General features: G+C 43.3%; 3 protein-coding genes across 6 annotated transcripts; 2 read left to right on the forward strand and 1 right to left on the reverse strand.

Annotated features, from left to right (window-relative positions):
• The first annotated feature begins 842 nt into the window (after positions 1-842).
• On the forward strand, positions 843-7,946 carry fbxo10 (F-box protein 10). The gene is made up of 11 exons (XM_026170900.2): positions 843-1,086; positions 1,417-2,046; positions 2,169-2,993; positions 3,171-3,320; positions 3,613-3,749; positions 3,974-4,044; positions 4,158-4,310; positions 4,415-4,765; positions 4,857-5,167; positions 5,286-5,473; positions 6,537-7,946. Exons 2-11 carry the CDS (start codon positions 1,462-1,464, stop codon positions 6,715-6,717), a joined length of 2,952 nt encoding a protein of 983 aa, XP_026026685.2. The 5' UTR covers positions 843-1,086; positions 1,417-1,461; the 3' UTR covers positions 6,718-7,946.
• polr1e (RNA polymerase I subunit E) lies at positions 7,623-12,248 on the reverse strand. The gene is made up of 12 exons (XM_026170905.2): positions 11,862-12,248; positions 11,519-11,622; positions 11,356-11,432; positions 11,190-11,275; positions 11,018-11,073; positions 10,775-10,919; positions 10,568-10,678; positions 10,298-10,394; positions 10,080-10,210; positions 9,907-9,988; positions 8,358-8,489; positions 7,623-8,168 (listed from the first exon to the last, which is right to left on the reverse strand). Exons 1-12 carry the CDS (start codon positions 11,935-11,937, stop codon positions 8,003-8,005), a joined length of 1,263 nt encoding a protein of 420 aa, XP_026026690.1. The 5' UTR covers positions 11,938-12,248; the 3' UTR covers positions 7,623-8,002.
• On the forward strand, positions 12,147-22,574 carry zbtb5 (zinc finger and BTB domain containing 5). Of its 4 annotated transcripts, none has more exons than XM_026170901.2 (4): positions 12,147-12,272; positions 14,336-14,549; positions 14,636-15,496; positions 18,405-22,574. In XM_026170901.2, the coding sequence occupies exons 1-4, from the start codon at positions 12,184-12,186 to the stop codon at positions 19,569-19,571; spliced, it is 2,331 nt and encodes a 776-aa protein (XP_026026686.1). In that variant the 5' UTR covers positions 12,147-12,183; the 3' UTR covers positions 19,572-22,574. The 4 variants fall into 4 exon arrangements, with proteins under 4 accessions (XP_026026686.1, XP_026026687.1, XP_026026688.1 ...); XM_026170902.2 differs by having other exon boundaries at positions 14,636-15,484; XM_026170903.2 differs by having other exon boundaries at positions 12,264-12,726.
• Positions 22,575-22,654: the final 80 nt, after the last annotated feature.

Genomic DNA, 22,654 nt, shown 5'->3' on the forward strand with positions numbered 1-22,654 from the left:
CCACACTCCAGACTCAAACAAAGTAAAACATCATGCCCGTGTCACATGATATGCCATTCACACCAGTATACAACGCAAAGAAAAAAGAAAAAAAAAAGAAAATTTCTTCATCCTCTTCTCAATAACTGCTAATTTTATATATATTAGCCAGTATGTAACTGGTTAGGTAACAAATGATAACTTAATAAATGCTGTCTTTTACTGTTTTAGGAAAGAAAAACGCATTTAGTCTCACATTTGCTTCACTATTTATTTTGATAACTGATAATAAAACCTAAAGCAATATTTCTCACAGACTGCCAGAATAGGCCTATTGTTAAAGAGGCCCACTGACAATACTGTAACAGAATTAGCTAAAGGTGTGTTGAGTTTAGGCAATGGAAACCACAGGCATTATGGTTGGTAACCTACTGCTAGCTTTCTGTTTAATTTGTTCTGTTTTAAAACTTGCATCGTTGCATAACAAATAATCATATTTAGGCCTATGTTAAATTCCTTATGATTGTTCTGTCATTTTGCACATTTCAACAACAATTAAAACAGTTAGTATGTTTAAAAAAAAATACACTGTCAGGTTGCTGGGTTTTTTTTTGTTGTTGTTGTTATTTCTCTCCAGTGCACTAGAAAGTAATGATAATAGTTTTGGTAAATGAAGAATGCACAAAGGATTTTTTTAATTGATAATATATAGTTAATATTGGGGTGCTGAGGTGGGATTAGCGGGGGGGGGGGGGGGGGGGGGGCACCAAATTAAATTCCACTTAAGGCACCATAAAACCTTGGCCCGGCTCTGAATTTGGGGTCTAACTAGTTAACGTTCTTCCCTATACTTCAGCTTCCCAAGGGGAAGCTGAAGTAAACGCCCACTTTTGGGAAGCGGAAGATGGGGATCTTGGGTTTCTTGCTGTAAACTGTAAGCAATCGTCTGAACTCCATTTATTTCGATGGTACATCTGCAGTAATTATGATAGCTGTGAACTCCGGAGGATGCGAGGACAAAGTCAGTGTCGCAGGCATGCAACGCCGGATAGATGGCTTGTCTAAACGTCGAGCCGACATGTGTTGACTATGGCAAACTGGTAAAAGGTAAGGACGTTTGGGCTAGCGTTAGTTACGCCGCTAGCTAACCGCGTTTAACTGTAGCAAACTTTCAGGGCAATATTACAGGCCCTTAGTGGAGATATCGTTTACCGCTACGCAAAATGAACAGTGAGATTACATAATTCATATCTAGTTTTCGCTGCATTTCGTTTTTCGGCTAAAATTAACGCTGGTCGTGGCGCCATTTGGTGTTGATGTGCGAATATTAAAAACGAAACGCAGTTGAATATCCTGTTGGGTAATATTGTTGTGTAACGGTTTGCGCTTCCTGTTGCTTTGAAATGCGCGTGCGTGTGCACGTGTGTCTGTCTCCAGGTATCCCTCCCATCGCGGTGCTAACCAGCCGGCGTCTCTGCTGCCATGGAGGTGGGCAGCCTCCCCGTGGAGCTGTGGAGGGTTATCTTAGCCTATCTCCCTCTCCCTGACCTGGGCCGCTGCTGCCAGGTGTGCCGTGCCTGGCGAGAGCTCATCCTCTCTCTGGATAACACCCGCTGGAGACAGCTCTGCCTGGGCTGCCCTGAGTGCCGACATCCCAACTGGCCTAGTCAACCTCATCTGGAGCCCCCTTCGTGGAGAGAGGCCCTGAAACAACATGCCCTTGCCACCCGCACCTGGACTCAAAATGGTCCAGAGCTCCAGTCCTCCGCCTGCCTTCTCTTCTTCCGTCGTCGGAAAGATCGCAGGGTTTGGCACGTGGGGCCGGGATGTGAGTTTGAGACCCTGCGCGGAGCCCTTGGGGTGGTGGGGCCTTACGACCGAGTGGTGCTCCATCCAGGGGTGTATGAGGAGCAGGCTGAGGTAGCGCTGAAAGTACCGGTGGAGCTGGTTGGGTTAGGCCGACTGGGCGAGGTGGCCCTCCTAGTGTGTATGGAACAGCAGTGCCCTACTGCCAGGCTGTGTAATCTGGTGTTCATGCCACCCTGGTTCTCCACGGTTGTCTACAAGGTGCAGCTTGTTTCCTAAGAGTCTCAGAGTCAGATTGGCCTAGTCTATACACTCCTATAAACACAAGAGAAAATAGAATCTAATTATATTTCTTTGTTTCTTTCTGTCTTGCTCTCCTCTAGACATCCTGGGGACATGTCCAACTAGATAACTGCAACTTTGAGGGGGCTCAGCTGCAAATCCGCGGGCCAGGAACCTGCCAGGCTCGATTTTGCTCCTTCTCCCAGGGCAGCTCTGCACACTTGCTGGGAGTTGTCCTGAGTTTATTTGACAGCTGTGACTTCTCAGGAAGTGACACAGCTTCAGTGACTGTGGAAGGTCCCCCGGTCTCAGAAAGGAACTGGGCTTGTAAACATTTGGCAGCTCTGGCTAGGACGTTCTCATCATGTGGCCTATCTGAGCATAATGGTTCTCCCAAAGGACATCCGGCTGCCTCCACTGGTGGACATCAACCTCCAGGTGCTAATGTTAAAAAGGAGAGCATAACCATAGGTGACTGGAAGAGGAGAACAGGGGTAGATGCAGTATGTCAGAGGACAGTGATTGAAGATGGCTGGAGTGATGGTGAGCGCAGTGAGGGAGAGGAGAACAGAGACGAGTGGGGGGCCAACAACACCAAAAAGCAGTTTACACTGGAGTACAAAATCCCATGTGACCATCATGGCCTATCACATTTGCTCAACCCCCGGCCAGATGGCTCTCTTCCACTTTCCTCTTCCCCAGATCCCCCTTCTATGATCCCTGACCCTCTCACCCTACAGCAGGAATTAGACAGAGACCCGGAGGCTCACATGTTGGCAGCATCGACACTTGGCTGCATCCTCAGACGATGCCTCTTCAGGGACGGGAAGGGCGGTGTGCATTTGTCCAATTATGGACAAGCTCGACTGGAGGAGAATGTTTTTCGTAGCCTGAACTACGCCGTGCGCTGCATCCAAAACTCCACAGTTAATAATGTTCCTAGTAACTTTGCTTCATACAAATGGCATGCATCTGCGATTGTGTATTGTGTGTATTTGGGAAACATATCAAGTTAAAGTAGCTCGTATCATTAGTAATTTAGCATCAGTGTCCTATTCAAGCTGCTACTTGATCACCTTCCTTTTCTATCTCTCCTGCTTCAGATCGTAATGCTGAGAAACGAGGTCTGCGAATGTCGTGCGTCAGGCGTGTTTCTGCGCCTCTCTGCTCAGGGCCTCATAGCAGAAAACAACATTCACTCGAACGGGGAGGCAGGGCTGGATATCCGAAAGGGGGCTAACCCAACCATTGTGGTAAATGCCACACAATTGCTGATTGGATTCCAACTTTTTAAAGATGCAAGCAAACAAAAAATTTCCTGTGATAGCATGTCCCAGAGCCTTTCAGCAGCATGCCCAGATATCATGGATGAGGAGATTTTTGTTCATTACTTTTCTAACTTACTCAACTTAAGAGCTTAAGATGCATAAAACAGACAGACCCAGAGTATGAATATTTATGATTTCCAGAAATGATCTATTCAGGCTTTCCAGATGAAACTAATTTCCTCAGTCTTTTTATCCATTATCAACTATTAATCCACAGTGCAACAAAATACACAGTGGTTTGCGCTCTGGGGTTGTTGTCCTTGGAAATGGAAAAGGTTCAATTCGAAGCAATCAGATTTACAACAACAAAGAAGCTGGGGTATATATTCTCTTCAGTGGAAATCCCGTGGTAAGGTAGGTTGGAGTCTGCAAGCAATTAATTTGGATATTATTCACTGTGTTCGTGTTTATCTTGAGACTGGAATTGTTTAAAAAGATAGAAATCTGGATTTTTGTAGAAAGCCTACAGCAGAGCTAGCTTCTTTTTTTTTTTCTTTTGACACCACTTTTCTGTCCTCCTATTCATCATTTGCTCCGTGGGAACTTTTATCCCCCCCTTTTTTTTCTTTCTTTCTCAGTGGGAATCACATCTTCCAGGGCCAGGCTGCAGGGATTGCTATAAATGAGAACGGCAGAGGAACGATAACAGGTGTGTCAGTGGATCTGCTCCATTGTCTTATCCAGATGAACACACAAATTGACAAATGGCTTCTTTGTGTTTCTCCACTAATGTACACAGATAATAACTAATTTTAATTCCAGAGAATGTAATTCGAGAGAACCAATGGGGCGGTGTGGATATCCGCAGAGGAGGCGACCCTATCTTACGGAACAACTACATTTGTTACGGCTACTCAGATGGTGTTGTGGTGGGAGAGAGAGGACGTGGACTTATTGAGGGAAACCAGGTTTTTTGTATGTATTATTTATCTCTTAGAGGCTTCATTGTGTTTAATAGCTCATTTTCAACACCCCTGACTCAGAACAGTTTCAGTTCCCTCTTTCTCTGACTCCTTCAGGTAACAAAGGCTGCGGTGTGTGGGTTATGTCATCCAGCCTCCCACAGCTCCTAAGCAACTACATCATCCATAACTGTATGTATGGGCTGGCAGTGTTCTGCAGGAAGGACCCAGAGAACATTGAGGTCAGAGAGGGAAACTGGCCTGGGCAGGAAGGAATCGCTGGAGAAGGAGGCGGTGCAGACAGGAGGGGTGTAGAAGGAGAGGGACGTGAAGGGCAGGAGAACTTTAATGAAGAAGGTGAACTGTTTGCCTGGGACAGTGACCTGGACAGTGAAGATGAGCGCCACTCTGCTCGCCGCTCTATTAGCGTGGCCCTGGTGGAGAGCAACTGCATGAGCTACAATGGAGGTACTAAATTGATCTGTTTCATCAAATGCCGATAGAACGGGAGAATGAAAGACTGTTTGTCATTTCTCCATCTGTTTGTCCCTTCCTATAGCAGTTGGTCTGTATGTGAAGAGCACTGAGGCCCTGAATGTTTTCGCTAACCTGATAAACTGTAACCGTGGCCTTGGCATTGCCGTGCTGCAAAGCAGTCAGCTGACCCGACTTGCTACAAACTGCATTCTGGAAAATGGTCGAGGTGGTGTTGCGGTGGAGAAAGACTGCAGAGTGGAGCTTCGTGGTAATGGCATCTATGAAAACAGTGGCTATGGTGTCAGTTTCAGTGGTAATGGGCAGATTGTGGAGAATGATGTTGTTGGGAACCGTGGATGTGGAATCCAGGTCTGTGGAACTGCCGATATCAAGGTGGGATGGACTGAAGATCTCCAAACCTACTATTAGACCTGCATATTGTAGCTGTTTACTTTTATATTAACCATAACTTTATTACATTTGAGTTTTTAATAATTTTTTTTGTCTTCAGGTAATGCGCAATCGTGTCCAACCCTCACAAGGCTGTGGGATTGCCGTGCTAGGGCCAGTTAAAGGTGTTGTCCATGACAACATCTTGTTCCAGGGTCACCGTGACAACAGAAAAGCGTTGCTACATATGGATCCTGGCAATGAGAGCTGTGTGCTGCGGAACAATAGCATTCTCAGGCATGATGACAGGTAATCAGTAGGCCCATTAAAAACTGGCAGACATTCAGTAGACCAGGGGTCTCCAACTCCAGGCCTCAAGGGCCGGTGTCCTGCAGGTTTTAGATCAACACACCTGAATCAAATGATTAGTTCATTACCAGCCTCTGGAGAACTTCAACACAAGCTGAGGAGGTAATTTAGCCATTTGAATCAGCTGTGTTGGATCAAGGACACATCTAAAACCTGCAGGACACCGGCCCTCGAGGCCTGGAGTTGGAGACCCCTGCAGTAGACCATCAGTGGAATTAGTGTCGTCACTTTCTATCGCTTCTGCTGTCTGTGCAGTGTCTAATAAATTACTAATAAATAGTAAGTGATCTGAGTAAAAAATTACTCAGATCTGCAGGTTAACTTAAAGAACTTTTTGAGGTCATTGCTTTTAGTAGGAAAGCAGTGGCTTCGTGGTGTAGTGATCACATTTTCCTTACATGTGAAATGATCCCCCAGTTCAAGACCTAGAGCCCAACCTCAGAGGTTAGAAGATGGTGTACTTGGAGAAGTACTAAGGCAGGCCATCTAAATATCAGGATACCGCTTGAATCAGTTGCTGCTGCCTCATCTTATTAACTTGAGTTCTGTGTTTGGGGTTTGGCTCCTTAGAGGCTTTAGTCCTTGGTTCTTTACCGTGTTGGTAGTGCGTCCCACCACACTGCAGTTCTTTTACTGGTTTTATTACCTCAGTGGAGAGCAGTGGTTGTTTTTCTTAATCACATTCCCTCTCTATTTATTAGCTTTGCTGGGCTGGACCCATACATGTACTGCTACAGTTTACTCTAATAGCAACGTTTTTGAATGAAGCAGGTTTTTATGAGAAGAAAAAGCTCTAAAAATTCACCGTTTACTCAGAATTGTATAACAGTCAGTGACAGCTAGCTAGTGACATAAAAAATGGTGTGCAGCTTAAAGGTTATTTCCCTCAGGAACTGCTGAAGATGAAAATGGTTTTAAAAAAAAACAAATCGGGGTGGGGTGAAAAATAATCTTAAAGGGCACCTCCCAATTGCTGTTTACCCTTTCTCTCTTCATTTCATAGCTGTACATCTGTTCCCCCCTGGGTTATGGAAAACCCTCCTCCTCGCCCACTGGCCAGCTCCCCTGCTGGTCTCTCTTCATCCCAGTATCCCTCTGGACTTGGAATTTCCGTGACCACCAGGATCAGCGCAACTGTGGAAAGTGGTTGCCACAGCGGCAGCATGTTTTGCAGCATCCTGTGAATACTGGCAAGAACTTACAAGCCAATATGATAGCCAGGGTCAGGAGGTCAGCATCGGGTTGCACCTTAACTGCTGTAAACCATACACGTGGGGCACTGACTGTCAAAATAAGGGTTCGGTTAATTGTCCAAGTAGCTGGAGACGGCAACTGAAACATTAAAGGAGCCATCCACCATCATTTTTATTAAGGTGGAAGAAGATTTTGAAAATCTGAAATTAGACTTTTGTACTTCTACGATTAAAATGCTACTGTACTCATAAAACGTGGGCTATTGAAAACCGAAGCTGGAGTACAAGACATTCATACTTCTTTGGAATCTGTTTGAGACTAGAGCTTTGCCTAGTTTATCATTAGCTCATTTACTGCAGACTTGTTTGGTAGTCTTATTTTTGCTTATAGGGACTCGCTGGTTAGGAAGTGCACATTTCTAAATCCTAGCAGGAGTCAAAGGCTTCAGAAATGGTGGCTTTTACAGTGGGTCAAAGTAAAGCTGTGCCTTGGTTGACTATTTAAGGGATGCTGTAGCGAGGGAAGGTGTATTCATAGCGTGAGGGCTTTTATGCAATTAAGCCAAAATTAAGATTCTGTCTCTTTCTGTCCTGTTTGTTGGCGGGTCTCTTCTTGCGTAATGTCCTCTATGGTTTTTAAAACTTAATGCACTTCAGCTTTTGAGACATCTCATTATTTCAGATCCTGTCAACATGCTGCACAGAAAACTAAACAGATGTCTGCATATGATTATGCAAAAAAAACTGTTGGTAGTCTAAGCTTTATAGTTCCATTTGTAGTCCACCTGCACTTAAGTTCGACCAACCAATCACATTTGAGTAGGTTTCGGTTTCAGAAGAGGGTTCGCATTTGCTGAAATATAATCTCACAACCATCCACTATTGTCTGACGACAGTTTAGCTTTTGTAACAGCTTATTTAATTTGTCTGCATTTGTAAAAAATAAATCAAAAGCAAAAAAAAGACCAGCAGACAGAAGAGAGAGGCAGTTATCCAGATATCCTGTCCACACACTCAGAGAAGGGGAAGATATGTAGTGTGCAACATGTGATGTCTACAAACGTGCCTATACGTTCCTGCTAGATGTTCTGTCATCTAGAATTTGTTTACAGCTCTTTAGTCTTTTTTTTTTTTTCTATCTTTAAATGTAAGTGTGTCACATACGCCTTGAAGTTCACTTTGTCTACAAAAGCATTAACAAACAAGCCTTGTTTAATGCAGCCATTTGTTTGATATTCATTTCTTTCTGTCCAGTTCTCGGTTCTCCTTCGCGTCCTCAGTGCATCTTTTTGCGTTTCCGTCTCTCAGTGAAGTGATCGTATTTGATCAGAGGCAGAACAAGGGCGGCCAGTCTGCTGTCATCTTGCAGTTCAATGTTATCACCCTTGCCTCGGGCTGGTTTCACCAAGGTCAGTCTCATTGACTTTGCGACTTCAGTCATCCTATAGGAGAGCACAAGAATCACAATAGTTTACAGTTTAAGCAAAAACTACAGAGTAAGGAAGGAGGATAGTAGTATCTGTGGTTAAGTCCACATTATTGACTTCATTAATGATTTTACTCTTTATTTAAACAATGTATGAAATGTAAGAAACGATTTTTAAAGGCTTCCTTTTTATTCCCCTGCTTACCTTGCCTCAGTGATTCCCAGGTCACGATGCAGTAATGTGAGGTCAGCTGTCATGTTACCCATATGCAGCAGCAGAGCTAAGCAGTATGCTGCTAGTTTGACCCGCATTGACGACGACACCATGTTCTGGATTCTAAACAGAAAAGTAAAGAAAGTGTGTCTTTTGAAAAGAATCAGTGCAGCAACAACTATACTTTTGTGGTCAGATGTTTACATAAACTCATCATGGCCATGAATGTCTGTCATAAATAATTTGGTGATTTTTAAAAAAACAAAAAACAAAACAAAAAACACTTATTTGAACTGCTTTCCAGAGTGAAATGATAGTAAAGCACGCACCTTTAATAACTTATAGTTAAACAAAAATTAGGTGCACAAGTTTAAATTTATTTGGGATTTTCTGAAATCCACACAGGTCAAAAGTATGCATACAGATTCAAATATACACACACATCCCCACTAATATTTGGTTAATGTCCCTTAGCAAGTTGTACTAATGAGATTTTTGGCAGCCCTCATGAAGCTTCTGGCATAATTCTGGCTGAATATTTGACCACTCTTTTTGGTAGAAATGGTAAAGTTCACTTAAATTTGTTAGTTTCCTGGCATAGACCTGGCTTTAAAGCACACTGAACAAATTTAAACAGGGTTGAGTTGGGTTTTTGTTTTTTAAAAGGCAATTCCAGAGGCTTAATGTTAGCCTGCTTTATTCATGCTAAAACCAGTTTTAATGTGTGTTTGGGGCTTCTTTGTTGGTTGCCACCCTCTCAGTCCATGGCAATGAAAAAGGTGCTTCACTGTGGACAGTAATGCTGGTGTTCCAGCAGTTTGCAGTTCATGGCAGGCTTCAGCCATGGTGGTTTCTGGGTTGTTCCTGACTATCCTAGCTCACCTTCTCTCATATGAGGGTGACATTTTTGGCAAAGTGATGACAAATCAGCTGTTTAAACTGATGATGTTGGAATCTGTAGTTCTTTCGAGGGTCTCCAAGAAACTACAGATCTCCTTAGATCTTCAATTAGTTTCTTGGACTTTTGCATTATTCAATCCAGTTGGTGCTATCGAACAATCCCTTCTTATGCTGCAAAGAGAAACTAAAAGATGTAGTCAATCACGATCACTATCGAGAAGCTAATAGGTCTTAACTTTGTTAAAATACATTGTAGAACCTTTAACAACACTTACTAAATTATTTAAGTGAGTATCTATACATTTGACCCCGTGTGGATTAGAGAAAATCCTAAATAAATTGAAACTTGTGCACCTAATTCTTGGTTTTTAAAATCATTAAAGGTGTATGCTGTACAATCATTCCACGCTGAGAAAAGAACAGTTCAAAGAAGTCATTAAAAGCCCAAAATTACCATGACATTCATGCTCATGATTCGTGTATATAAACTTCTTACAACTGTATATATTATTTAGCTTCCCTGTCTCGGTTTAGCATTTGGTAAATTTTTGAATTACTAATGAAATTATTAATTTAGTGAAACAAAATCAAATTCCAGATACATTTTTCTTCACTAGCTACATGTGTTTAACCACCATACCTGCCATTGTTGAAGGTCTCCACAGTGAACGTTTTAAACAGTTTGCCCTGGATGACGCGAGGGCAGCCTTCCTCTTGCCCAACTGTACATGCAAACATGAATTACTACAACCCTCTAATGGTGAAAGTTTGTATGCCACTTTCCACATCATAACACTAACAAAATTCACTCACACTTGCGGGTGACATTCCTCTCCCGAGCCAGTTTGAGGAGCAGAGAGAGGTAGAAAGCACAGCGTGCCGTTTTGTCTCGGTTTTCACTTTCAGTTGGCAGATTCTCTAGATGCTTCACAATACTCAGGCACCTTTAGGTTAAAGATAAAAACCACAAGATCAACCTCAAGTGCAAGAACACATTAATAAAATGTCTCTGAAGGTTTGGTTGCCTCTACCTTCCATCATCTTTCATCTTTTTCAGCTCTTCGGGGGTGAGTGCTGCCATTTTGGCACCACCCTGCTCCAAAGCACCAAACTCCACTGGGCTCAAGACTGCACATATTCGGTTAAGGGTCACCTGAACAAAGTCTGGTACGGCTCTAGATAAAAACCTGCAAACACATGCATACGCTAGTACCCCAGCTTGATATCTGGGATTCAAATGGATTCCTTGCCTTCCTATTTCCATAAACACATTCCTCCTCCAGCACAGGAATAAAAGATACGCTCATCAAATGGATAGACGTCCTCTCGTTTGTCTGCGTTTGCATTGCAGGGGGGAAGGTGCAGAGCCAGGTCTCCTTGCGACTCTGCGTCAGCCACTTCTTGCTGCAAAGCTGTGCAGAGAGGGAAGGTTAAGAAAAAAAAACCTGGAGAGAGAAACATTCAACTTCCAGATTTCTCCTAGGAGAGGCATCCACTGTGCAGCTTACCTTCCAGACCCTTCTCGCCAATCACAGTGTTGGCAGCCTTTGCCACTGCTTGCTGAAGGGTTTCACTGCCCACCTGATTCAGCCTGCGAGAGCTCAGAGCTCTCTTCTGCTTGTTGGTACCAAAGGCCTCAATCAGTAAGTCAACCTGAAAGGGAAACATTAAAAGGTAATAACAAGATATTCACATTACACATAATTAAGCACAGATGTCTTGTAATGGACAGACAGTAGCAGCAAATGCACCTTTTCTCTGTAGGTCTGAGTAGTGTCCTGGGGTTTTGCACTGTCTGTTGTCTCTCCTGGTGACAAAAGTCAGAAAAAGTGACTCTCAGAAGGCACACAAAGCATTCCTTCCACAGCTTCTGGTCTTTATGGGCAGTTAGAAATAGCAACAGATATGTTATAGGTCTCTTACCTGGTATAACTGGTTGCATGTTGAAGAGCTGAGCTTCATGCACCTCCATCGTCATGGTCTGCTTGTTCAACACGCCCACATAATATCTAAAAAGATGCCAAACATCCTCCTTATCAATCTCCTCCTCGGTGACCATAACATGCCAAAATGTGCAGCAAAGACCTACTTGCAAAGATTATTGCACTTCATTGACCCCACTCCAAAGTTCTGCCCCACATAGGACAGTCTGTCTGACTCTGCAACCTAAATAAAAGAAACCAGGAAGAACACAGAGTATAGCAACATAGCCCGGAGAGTGCAGACACACGATAGATCCTCATCTTCCTCACCAGTATCCGCCTGGTCTTTTTCCTGGGGTTACTTTCCTCTGTGTTTTTAAACATGCTGAAATCCAGCTTGTCTTCATTTTGGACGCTGCCGTTGGAAAAGCGGACTGTGGGATTGAGACAGAAACACCGGGAATCAAAACCTCAAATGCGATCAAACCTCAATGACCGATGTGATTGTAGAGTGACACACGTGAGAGCCTCGGACACAACAACACAGTAGTGCCCACGTGTGCACCTAAATGCTTTAGAAATATAAACTCTACAAAGCCCAACCCAGAGTCATGTGTCATCATCATCATCCTCGTGAAAAATTCTACATAATAAACAAATGAGGACGACTCACCGACGACAGCTTTATCGGCTTCTTTCTCCTCTCCGCAGCACACAAACGAGCAGGAGGCGGCCATGACTGTTGTCATGATGAGTTTTCATGCAGGGCAAGAGTTTACTCCTCTGTACTTCCGTGTTCGCTTCGCCAAGCCGCTGCTCTAATTTCTCCAGTTTTGTTGTGGATACTTTACCTGGTGCCTTTCTTTATTTTGCCTGCACTGTTCCTTCTGCTATGTCTTTGTTCATTGGATTATCATTTATACGGGCTTTAACAAAATGAAAATGCCAAAGCATTTACCATCTCGATGCTGTTTATAATCTTTGGCTAACTGGCTATGTGTGGGGGTGCAGCAGCGACGCCTTGTGGTGAAACTGTAAAGCTGCAGCTTTTCACCTCGGGTGAGGTCATGGACGCGAAAAAGAGGTACAGCGCCGCCCCGTGAGTCTGGTTGGAAAAACCGTCTGTCGGCCGGGGGAAATATTAGAAAACACAACACAGCATGACGCTACCACTCACCAATAGATAGGAGGCATTAATATTATTCTAACGGTTATTCTGGCGCCGTGGCTGTGTGCTCAGCCTGGCAGCCGCTGGAGATCAACGGACACCGCGTCACCGTGCATCGCGGCCAGCTTTACGTTCCCACGGCCAAAACCAAACAAGCCGCTTCGGGGTCAAACCGTCAGGAAGTCGACCGCAGGGGGACGCGGGAGGTAGCAGCGGAAATGTTAGCTATCCACAGCTCGGCTTGAGGGGACATTTTGTCCAGTCTCGGTGACCGCATGCCGCTGCTTTTACTTTAGCTAACGGGCTATTTGTTGGGCTGATCGGGGCCCTGTTCTCCCTCTCGATACCTGCATTTTCCGGATCTTTCAAGGTAACCTAAAGTACCGCTGGCTCTCTGCTCTGACTTACAGCACCAGCAGAGTGCTTCTTTTGTGCCATTTTACCCAGTCGCATCCCATGCTATTGTGTTCCATTGCAGTTGTGACGTTAACTGTGTGTAAAGACGACGGTGTTCAATAAAGTTAGACCTGTTCGTCAATATATGACTTTATAGCAAGAAGGCAAAGACAGTGGAAAACGCAACATTTGGTGCACAGTAATCAGTAACCAAAATAAAACGACAGCACCACGGCATCCTGGCTGTTCGCTAGTAAATACAAAAACTGGTCCAACTTCACCCCCATCACCATTCAGACATCCTAGACTGCATCCACAGGTACTCAAAAATGCACAGTTTCATCACTCAAGTAGAAGTGAACATACTTGTTTCAAAAAATACTGAAGTGCTGGATCCAGACTCTGAAATGCAGTGAAAATGAGCTATTTGGAGGACATTTCTATCAGCTGTTTTGTGCAAAGCTAACTTAACTTCATTAATAATATAAAAATCAAATAATATTATGGGAGTACAAACATTATGTCAGCCCAAATTCAGATGCAAACTCGCTCTATGTGCTGATGTAGCTACACCTAAGCAGAAAAATGAGCATAATCGTGGGTTCAAGTTTGATTCGAGTAGGTGTGAGATCTCTAGTTTTGTAGTGCAGCATCACTTGGAAGTAATTTTTATTGTAAGCACAATGAAATTTTCTTTGTTTTCGGGCTGTGATCAGCTGACCTGAGTTTCTGCTCTTGTTGGCTGTCAGGGCAGATTTGTGACACCCCTACACACTATAAAGGTAGAATTCAGTGAATTAATCTCCTTTCCATAACTTTAAATTTACGTGTTTCCTTGTTACAGTAACCATAAACGCCACATCTGTTCTGCACTGTAAACATCCCCACAGTACCACAGATTAACCGGATTACCCTGCCATACACTGCCTTTTCATGCAACCTTGGAATAGCAAAAGTTAGTATACACTTCACATAAGCAACACATCAGGTATAGATCTGGTATTAGTTCAAAAGTGTCTAAAATGAATGAGGATGTTATGTTTCAGCTTTAACTTCCCAGTCTGTTAAATGTCACGGAGCAGTCCTTACCTTTTAAAATCTAACCTCTCTCCATCCTCTCCTGTCTTACTTTGATAAATAAGCGTTTTTTAACATTTTGAAGTGTGATGAGTGTTGTAGTAACACATGTTGTGATTTATCACTTTGTCCCCAATTGTTTTATCCATTAAGATAACTTGATCTTATTTAATTTTTGTTTTTTTTCTCATGCATAATGGATTGTCAAAAAAGCAAGCTGCAACCAGTGTGCTACTCAATAATGTCAAGTTGGCAACTACATACAGTCTGTTTCTTGTAATACAGCAATTAACTTAGAACTATTGGTTTGGGCATTATGATGATAAGGGTAAGAGTACGTAGGGGCAGTAAACTGAATTTCCCAATTTGTTGAAGAACACTGAAGCTTGAAAAGCTCCAGGTCGCTGCTGATAGGTCAGATGCAGTGACATCAGTAGATCACCTGATCTTTGCTAACTGACTGTAGTTCTGCATAACTAACCTACCCTCTGCTCCTCTGTCTGCAGGGCCATGGATTTCCCAGGCCATTTTGAGCAGATCTTCCAGCAGCTGAACTATCAGCGTGTCCATGGTCAGCTTTGCGACTGTGTCATCGTGGTAGGCAGCCGACACTTTAAAGCCCACCGCTCCGTGCTGGCGGCCTGCAGCACCCACTTCAGAGCGCTGTTCACTGTCGCAGAGGGAGATGCTAGCATGAACATGATCCAGCTGGACAGCGAGGTTAGAAAGAAAATGCTGTCAAAAAAGCGAAAAAAGTGTTTTTAGTCATTCTAATGGTGATTGAAACCACTGTGTGCGTTCTGCAGGTGGTGACGGCCGAGGCCTTCGCTGCTCTCGTGGACATGATGTACACGTCAACACTGATGCTCGGCGAGAGCAATGTCATGGATGTTCTCCTCGCAGCTTCGCATCTGCACCTCAACAATGTGGTCAAGGCTTGCAAACACTACCTGACGACGCGCACGCTGCCCATGTCCCCCTCATCCGACAGAGCTGCCCATCACCACCCACAGCAGGAGCAGCAGAGGCACAGACAGCAGCAGCATCAGCAAGTAGCTGATTTAGCAGTGAACCCGATGTTAGCAGCTAATGCTAACCTTGCAGCAAATGCTGCCACTTCAAAGCTGCAGCGCTCCTTCTTACTGCAGCAGCTGGGGCTCAGCTTGGTGAGCTCTGCTTTGGGTGGGATGGAAGACGACCGGGCGGGAAATGTAGTTGGCAGTAGGGTGGTTGACCAGAGGGCCTCCTTCCCAATCCGACGCTTCCACAAACGGAAGCCCTCTCTGGCGCTGGGGATTTCAGAGGAGAGACCCAGACAGAGACAGCGTCCTTTGGCGCCTAACCTCGGGTTGTTAGGAGAAGAAGGGGTGAACGCAGAGCGGGAGGAGGGAGCACTTCTCTCCCCGGATTCCCACAAGATGGGGGACGAATCTAAACTTGACCCTCCAATCACTGGGTTAGCAGCTGCGTCCCAAGATGACCCTCAGATGCCGAGTCAGTCAGATAGTGGACGCTGCGAGGAGGAGAACTTGGGGAGAATTCAAGGAGTAAACAAAGAAGAGGACATGGATGACCAGGATCAGCAGGACAGCAGAGCAGGGGTGAAAATAAAATCAGGAACAGAGGAGGAGGAGAACGAAGAAGAGGAGCAGAAGGTAAAGCTACAGGTTTGTCTCTTCAGTGGGCAGGAATATTTTCATAGTTAAAACTCTCCAGACCTCTCAGGCTTGTCTGTATGAAGTAAACAAACTTAACAGAAATCGTTGGTTTGATTGTCATTAATGCAACCAGGGGTTAAGGGATTGGACAGAAGAGGGAAGTCATAAGATCGGGTGTAGCAGTGCAGCTGGGGAAAATGACTCACTTAGAAATAAGTCACACATAATTTCTGTTCTGAGGATTTGATTTCCTTGCGGACGGACTGTGACAGCTGACCTGTGCTGACTCTGAGGTCCACTGCTCTTTATGGGTTTTGCTTGCTGCAATTTACGAGATATTAGCAGATGTTACATGAGCTGTCGTGGCCACTCTCCAACCTTTGGGCGGTGTAATGTCTAAAGGTGGAGATTGGCAGGTGAAGGGTAGTAAAGAATGTCATCAACTTACATTCAAACTAATGACTGTTACCCTGAAGCCTTGATTACATTTTTCTCATCGACTTGGATCCAAGAGACATAAATTTGACCAGTGTTTTTGTGGTCTCGTTAACTAATGTGCAGATAATTGACATTACAGTCCATGAACTAAACACACACACACACCCCAGGCAGAAGAGTTCAAGCAGACTTCAAAGGGGTATAACAGGTGGGACAACTCGGCCATCGAGTTTCAGCTGTCATAACCAGTCCTAACAGTGATCGTGAACACCCATCCTGCACTTCATTACTGTAAACTGTACCACAGTACTGCAGAGTACCTACTTTAGCCTGAAAAGACTGTCCAGTATAGTATAGACCCCCCCCCCCTCCCTCCCCCCTCTGCAGCAGCAGCAGTAATGGCAAGGAAGCCATTTCTTGCAAAAGTTAACATGTTAATTTTCCACTAAATGTTTCCATTTATAGGCTAGAGTTAGAAAAAAATATTTATGATTAACTTTAGAGGTTTTATTTGTTTTACAACTTATATACAGGGAGTGCAGAATTATTAGGCAAATGAGTATTTTGTCCACATCATCCTCTTCATGCATGTTGTCTTACTCCAAGCTGTATAGGCTCGAAAGCCTACTACCAATTAAGCATATTAGGTAATGTGCAACTCTGTAATGAGAAGGGGTGTGGTCTAATGACATCAACACCCTAAATCAGGTGTGCATAATTATTAGGCAACGTCCTTTCCTTTGGCAAAATGGGTCAAAAGAAGGACTTGACAGGCTCAGAAAAGTCAAAAATAGTGAGATATCTTGCAGAGGGATGCAGCAGTCTCAAAATTGCAAAGCTTCTGAAGCGTGATCATCGAACAATCAAGCGTTTCATTCAAAATAGTCAACAGGGTCGCAAGAAGCGTGTGGAAAAACCAAGGCGCAAAATAACTGCCCATGAACTGAGAAAAGTCAAGCGTGCAGCTGCCAAGATGCCACTTGCCACCAGTTTGGCCATATTTCAGAGCTGCAACATCACTGGAGTGCCCAAAAGCACAAGGTGTGCAATACTCAGAGACATGGCCAAGGTAAGAAAGGCTGAAAGACGACCACCACTGAACAAGACACAAGCTGAAACGTCAAGACTGGGCCAAGAAATATCTCAAGACTGGTTTTTCTAAGGTTTTATGGACTGATGAAATGAGAGTGAGTCTTGATGGGCCAGATGGATGGGCCCGTGGCTGGATTGGTAAAGGGCAGAGAGCTCCAGTCTGACTCAGACGCCAGCAAGGTGGAGGTGGAGTACTGGTTTGGGCTGGTATCATCAAAGATGAGCTTGTGGGGCCTTTTCGGGTTGAGGATGGAGTCAAGCTCAACTCCCAGTCCTACTGCCAGTTTCTGGAAGACACCTTCTTCAAGCAGTGGTACAGGAAGAAGTCTGCATCCTTCAAGAAAAACATGATTTTCATGCAGGACAATGCTCCATCACACGCGTCCAAGTACTCCACAGCGTGGCTGGCAAGAAAGGGTATAAAAGAAGAAGAACTAATGACATGGCCTCCTTGTTCACCTGATCTGAACCCCATTGAGAACCTGTGGTCCATCATCAAATGAGAGATTTACAAGGAGGGAAAACAGTACACCTCTCTGAACAGTGTCTGGGAGGCTGTGGTTGCTGCTGCACGCAATGTTGATGGTGGACAGATCAAAACACTGACAGAATCCATGGATGGCAGGCTTTTGAGTGTCCTTGCAAAGAAAGGTGGCTATATTGGTCGCTGATTTGTTTTTGTTTTGTTTTTGAATGTCAGAAATGTATATTTGTGAATGTGGAGATGTTATATTGGTTTCACTGGTAAAAATAAATAATTGAAATGGGTATATATTTGTTTTTTGTTAAGTTGCCTAATAATTATGCACAGTAATAGTCACCTGCACACACAGATATCCCCCTAAAATAGCTAAAACTAAAAACTACTTCCAAAAACATTCAGCTTTGATATTAATGAGTTTTTTGGGTTCATTGAGAACATGGTTGTTGTTCAATAATAAAATTATTCCTCAAAAATACAACTTGCCTAATAATTCTGCACTCCCTGTAGAGGAATTTATCACCATGGCTTAATCCACCCTGAACCTGCAAATTACTGTTACAGCTGCTAAGACGACACAGGTCAACAAAGTAGCAACGCACTGTGACAGAAGAATGGGGAAATGGTTGGATGTTAATTCTTTATTTCGAAAGGACATGCTAGAAAAAATAAAACGTCTTAGTAAGGCAAAGCAGGCTTGTTCAAGAGATTATTTTAGAGCATCTGGTTTTACCCATTTGGGAGTTGGCTCTGAGGTTTCTGTGAGAAGTCTTTCCACAATAAAATTCTGTCCAACTGTGAGACCTTTAGCCAGTGTTGTGAATATTAATTCTTACATTAAAATTTGAGGTCTTATCTCCCTTGGCCTTAGATGAAACATTTCTTTCCTTTTCTTGCTTTTCTTAGGTGGTTGTTAAACGTGAGCCGCTAAGTTCGCCCGAGCCAGCTGATGAAATTAGCGACGTCACATCGCAGGCCGAAGGCAGTGATCGCCCCGAGCCTGGGTGCCAGGAGGACGAAGAGAAGGTGGAGCTGAGCCCAGAAAGCAGCGACCGCAGCTTCACTTCTGAACCCCAGCCCAGCTCCGACTCTCTTCTCCAGCCCAGCTCTCAGCTCATCCTCAAGGGCAGTATAGGAGGAGGAGGTGCGAACGGAGGTTTTGGGTGTAATAATGGACTGAGTGGCAAACCTGGTTTCAGCATTTCCAGCTTCCTCAGCCAAAAGGATTTTGCGACTGGCAGCTCGGGGATGGTTGCCGGAGAGGACGACCTTCCGAACACAACAACTGGGGATGCAGTAGCACATCGCTTTCTGCTGAGGCAGGAAGCTGCTGGGACTTCGAGCTCTGCTTCTTCCTCTCTTTTGCAATCAGGTCCACTCAGTGGTGAGAGTAGAAGCAGTTTTGGAGATAATCTGCAAGCCGATTCTCTGTTCCTCCGCCCCCTGCATGATGGTTTAGGAAGCCCCAGAGGAAATGGGGGAAATTCAAGAGGAGGACGTGGAGGAGTGGATCCTTTTGATTTAGAATTCCAGCGCTCAAGTTTGGGGCTTCATTCACTGGGACGGCCCTCAAGAGAGACAGGAGGAGCCAGCGGCACAGGTCTGAGTTATCCAGGCTACAGACGCATTGCTCCAAAAATGACCACTGGCATGGGAGGAGAAGAGGCAGTCGGGGGGATTCTTCAGGATGCTGCCTCTTCTTCCTCAAGTCTAGCGGGTCCCCTGCTCCTCAATGAGAACGGGGGGTATGAGATGAGTGGCAACAGGCCCACCTCCCTCCCCCCTCAGCTCACCCGGGCCTCAGCAGACGTTCTGTCCAAGTGCAAAAAGGCTCTCTCAGAGCACAATGTCCTAGTGGTTGAAGGGGCACGAAAATACGCCTGCAAAATCTGCTGCAAAACCTTCCTCACCCTGACTGACTGCAAGAAACACATCCGTGTCCACACGGGAGAGAAACCCTACGCGTGTCTGAAGTGTGGAAAACGCTTCAGCCAGTCGTCACACCTATACAAGCATTCCAAGACCACCTGTCTGCGCTGGCAGAACAGTAACATGTCCAATGGCTTGCTGTAGGAGCAGAGTGTGGAGATTAAAACACTAGGAATCAGTGTAGCTGCCTTTAAAGTCACAAAGCTGTTATAAAAATGTTTCTGAAGCTCTGACTGAACGGCCAGTTTTGTTATCCGCTCTGTCTAAACTAACTGATCCTGATCACAGACCAAAGATGGGGATGAAAATGTAACTTAATATAAATATATAACGTGATCTTCTCCAGGACCAGTTGATAAAGTTTCTGTTAAAAAATTAACCCCATAGAAAGATTTTAGGGATGTAGGACATGCAAAATTAGCATATTTATTTATGTTAATTAATTGCAAAGTGTCAAAGTGCACCCTTTAAACTTTACTGTATTAGAGCCTGACTGATTTGTCTGCAGGCCGATATATCAGCAAATTACCATTTGGCATTGATAATGGCCAATATGTGAAAATTTAAAAAGGAAAAAAACATATTTTAACAATTTTGTGAGCATAACACAGCATAAAAGATGGACATAGCTGCTGTGACATCACCCTTTGGTTTGGGAACTCCCATTATGAAACTTCAAGATGAGCATGAGGTGATCCTTTAGTGGCGATTCATTGTTAGTGGTACACTTGGAATTAAATTAGATTCAGTCATTGCAACACTCAGAGGCAGCTGTGCAACATCAGCACTAACGACTGACATCATGTAAAATATTGTATTTAAATTCATATTCGGTGCATAATTGTAAAAACATGTAGCAGCTGACATTATTGACTGTGCCTTGTTCTGTGCACGGGCAGTCACATCCATTCACATTCATCCACCTTGGTCGCCATTATGAGTGTAAGTGCTAAAATCTAATGGTTTATTAGATGCAAGCAAAAAAGGTAGAGATAATCCAGTGTGTGGGAGAGACCTGGGTAATGCTGAAATCTGTAGCATTTTAACAGTTTAACCAGCTGAGAAGGCGACAGAGTATGTAGTGTTGTAACAGTGTTTTTATTCTGTCATGCGGTGAAATGTCATCAGTACTTTGTTAATTAATAGTCATCATGAGGAATCGAGCAGTGGACTTATTCAAGTCAAATTAACGTGACATGATCGTCGTCTGTGGTTGATTTTCAGTCTGTCGCTGACGTTGTTGCTGAGCTCATTTTAATGTTGAAAATATTTTTGGTTAAAGGCCAAATAATTCAAAATGTACTCATGGAGGCCTTCATGTGGCATATGTCTGCAAGAGTAACAGCCTCACTTTAAAACATTTATACTTGTAGGGGGAAAATTATGAATTAGCCTGATTACCCTTCCACCACAACTGTTTACCTTAGAGTGAAGTTTCATTGTTTACTGACGTAAAACTATTACGGCAATCAGGAGAAAAGTTTAAAAAAACAAACGCATTTTTCTGTCTAAATTCATAAAACAGTTTATTGTGATTGTAAAAGATATGGCACTACGTGACTTTCAGCCATAGCTCCTCGGTGTTGTGCGTTTATTGAAAGAACGGCGAAGTTTCAGTGACGAGTTCAGCATGTGTTGGAGGAAAAAAAAAAAATTTAGACATGTAAATACTGTATTGCACATTTCTGGTAAGTCTTTTGGAGAGGAGACAAAACAACTCCTAAAGATGTAAACATTGCGTGTCTGTTTGCTACTGTACTTGATATGAGTGCTTTATACGTGTCTCTTTACATATAATGTTGCGCCTGATACAAAAACACTGAGACAAATCAGTCTTTTTTTTTTACAGCTAATAATGTTTACTGGAACGTTGAACTATGTGACGACATCTTCATTGTAATCCAACCATCCGGCTCACCCAGCTCTTATGATCTTCCTTCTTCCTTTGTTATTCTGTTGTGCTGGAAATGAAAACAAAGTTCCACTAGTCTAGAAAAATGTAACATCACTAAAGGAATATTTCACATGGAGAAAGTAATTTTAAAAAACAAGATTTTAATGTTTTCATTTTTTGTTAATTACAAGAAATTTTGTGTTTTATGTAGCTGTATTTTAATGTAACTTGATAAATGTTGGGGAATGCTGTAAGTTACAAGACAACTATGTTACAGCTGAGGATGTGTACGCTTAAAAAAAAAATATAGACAGGATTTACAAAAATAATATCACATGAAGGTTTTCTGCTAGCAGACATCCTGCAGGTTGAAAAACAGCCTCTGGATGGCAGTATGTTTTTTGAAACAGTATTCATGCTGTGTTGTAGAGTTCTGTTTTAGTGAACTGGAATGGAAAAAAATAACACATTAATTAACATGTTTGCTTTTTGTATAGTTTAATGATTGGTGTATTGTGACACTTGAGCTGTCAGTGAGACAGGATCATTGCTTTCAATCCTAGTTGGCACCTTATTGTACTGTAGAGTCATCACACTGTTAGCCCTTTACAAAATGACACTTTTTAAAAAGGAAAAAAAAAGTTATTTAAAGTTATTTTCCCTGTAAATTTAATTCAGAACTCTATTAAAGTCATTTAAATGACCAGTGACGGTTCAGTCTTTAATCTGACTAAAATTTAGTCTGTTGCTCTGACTCTCACTCACATTCAGCTTCTTCTCTCGTCATGAAGCGAGGTAGCTGTAGCAGGCTTTTGAAAAATACAAAGGTAGATATGGGATCAGGCAAAGGTTTGACTGTTTACATGTCACACAAGCAGGTTAGGTGATGTCTTCTACAGCTGTTGTATTAATTATTAAATTATTATTAAAACTGCACTGACTGAACTACCCTCTGTATGAAGATGTTTGATTTCTTAGAAAGAAATGTGTATAAAAGTCTGAATTGATTATTAAAGTCACTGCCTTATGCCCTCTAGCTTGTAAAGCCGGACTTTTATTGATATGCCAAAATTGAAAGGTTTGGGGGGGGGGGGGGGGGGGTGTTAGTTTGTTTTTGTTTGTTTTTTTCTGTATAACGTCCGTAGTGTAACAATGAGGTGGCTAAATGTTTGTCTCTTTACTCTTGAGTACTTTGAAGATTGTATAGTATGTTCAGGTGTTGTATAGGCTGAATAAAAATGCTATGAAATTCAGTTTGTGTGCAACTTTCTTATCATATACAGTGCTGTGAAAAAGCCTTGGCCCCCTTCCTAATTTCGTATTTTTAAATATT

Source organism: Astatotilapia calliptera, chromosome 6 (assembly GCF_964374335.1).
Source record: "Astatotilapia calliptera chromosome 6, fAstCal68.1, whole genome shotgun sequence".
Lineage (NCBI taxonomy): Eukaryota > Metazoa > Chordata > Actinopteri > Cichliformes > Cichlidae > Astatotilapia > Astatotilapia calliptera.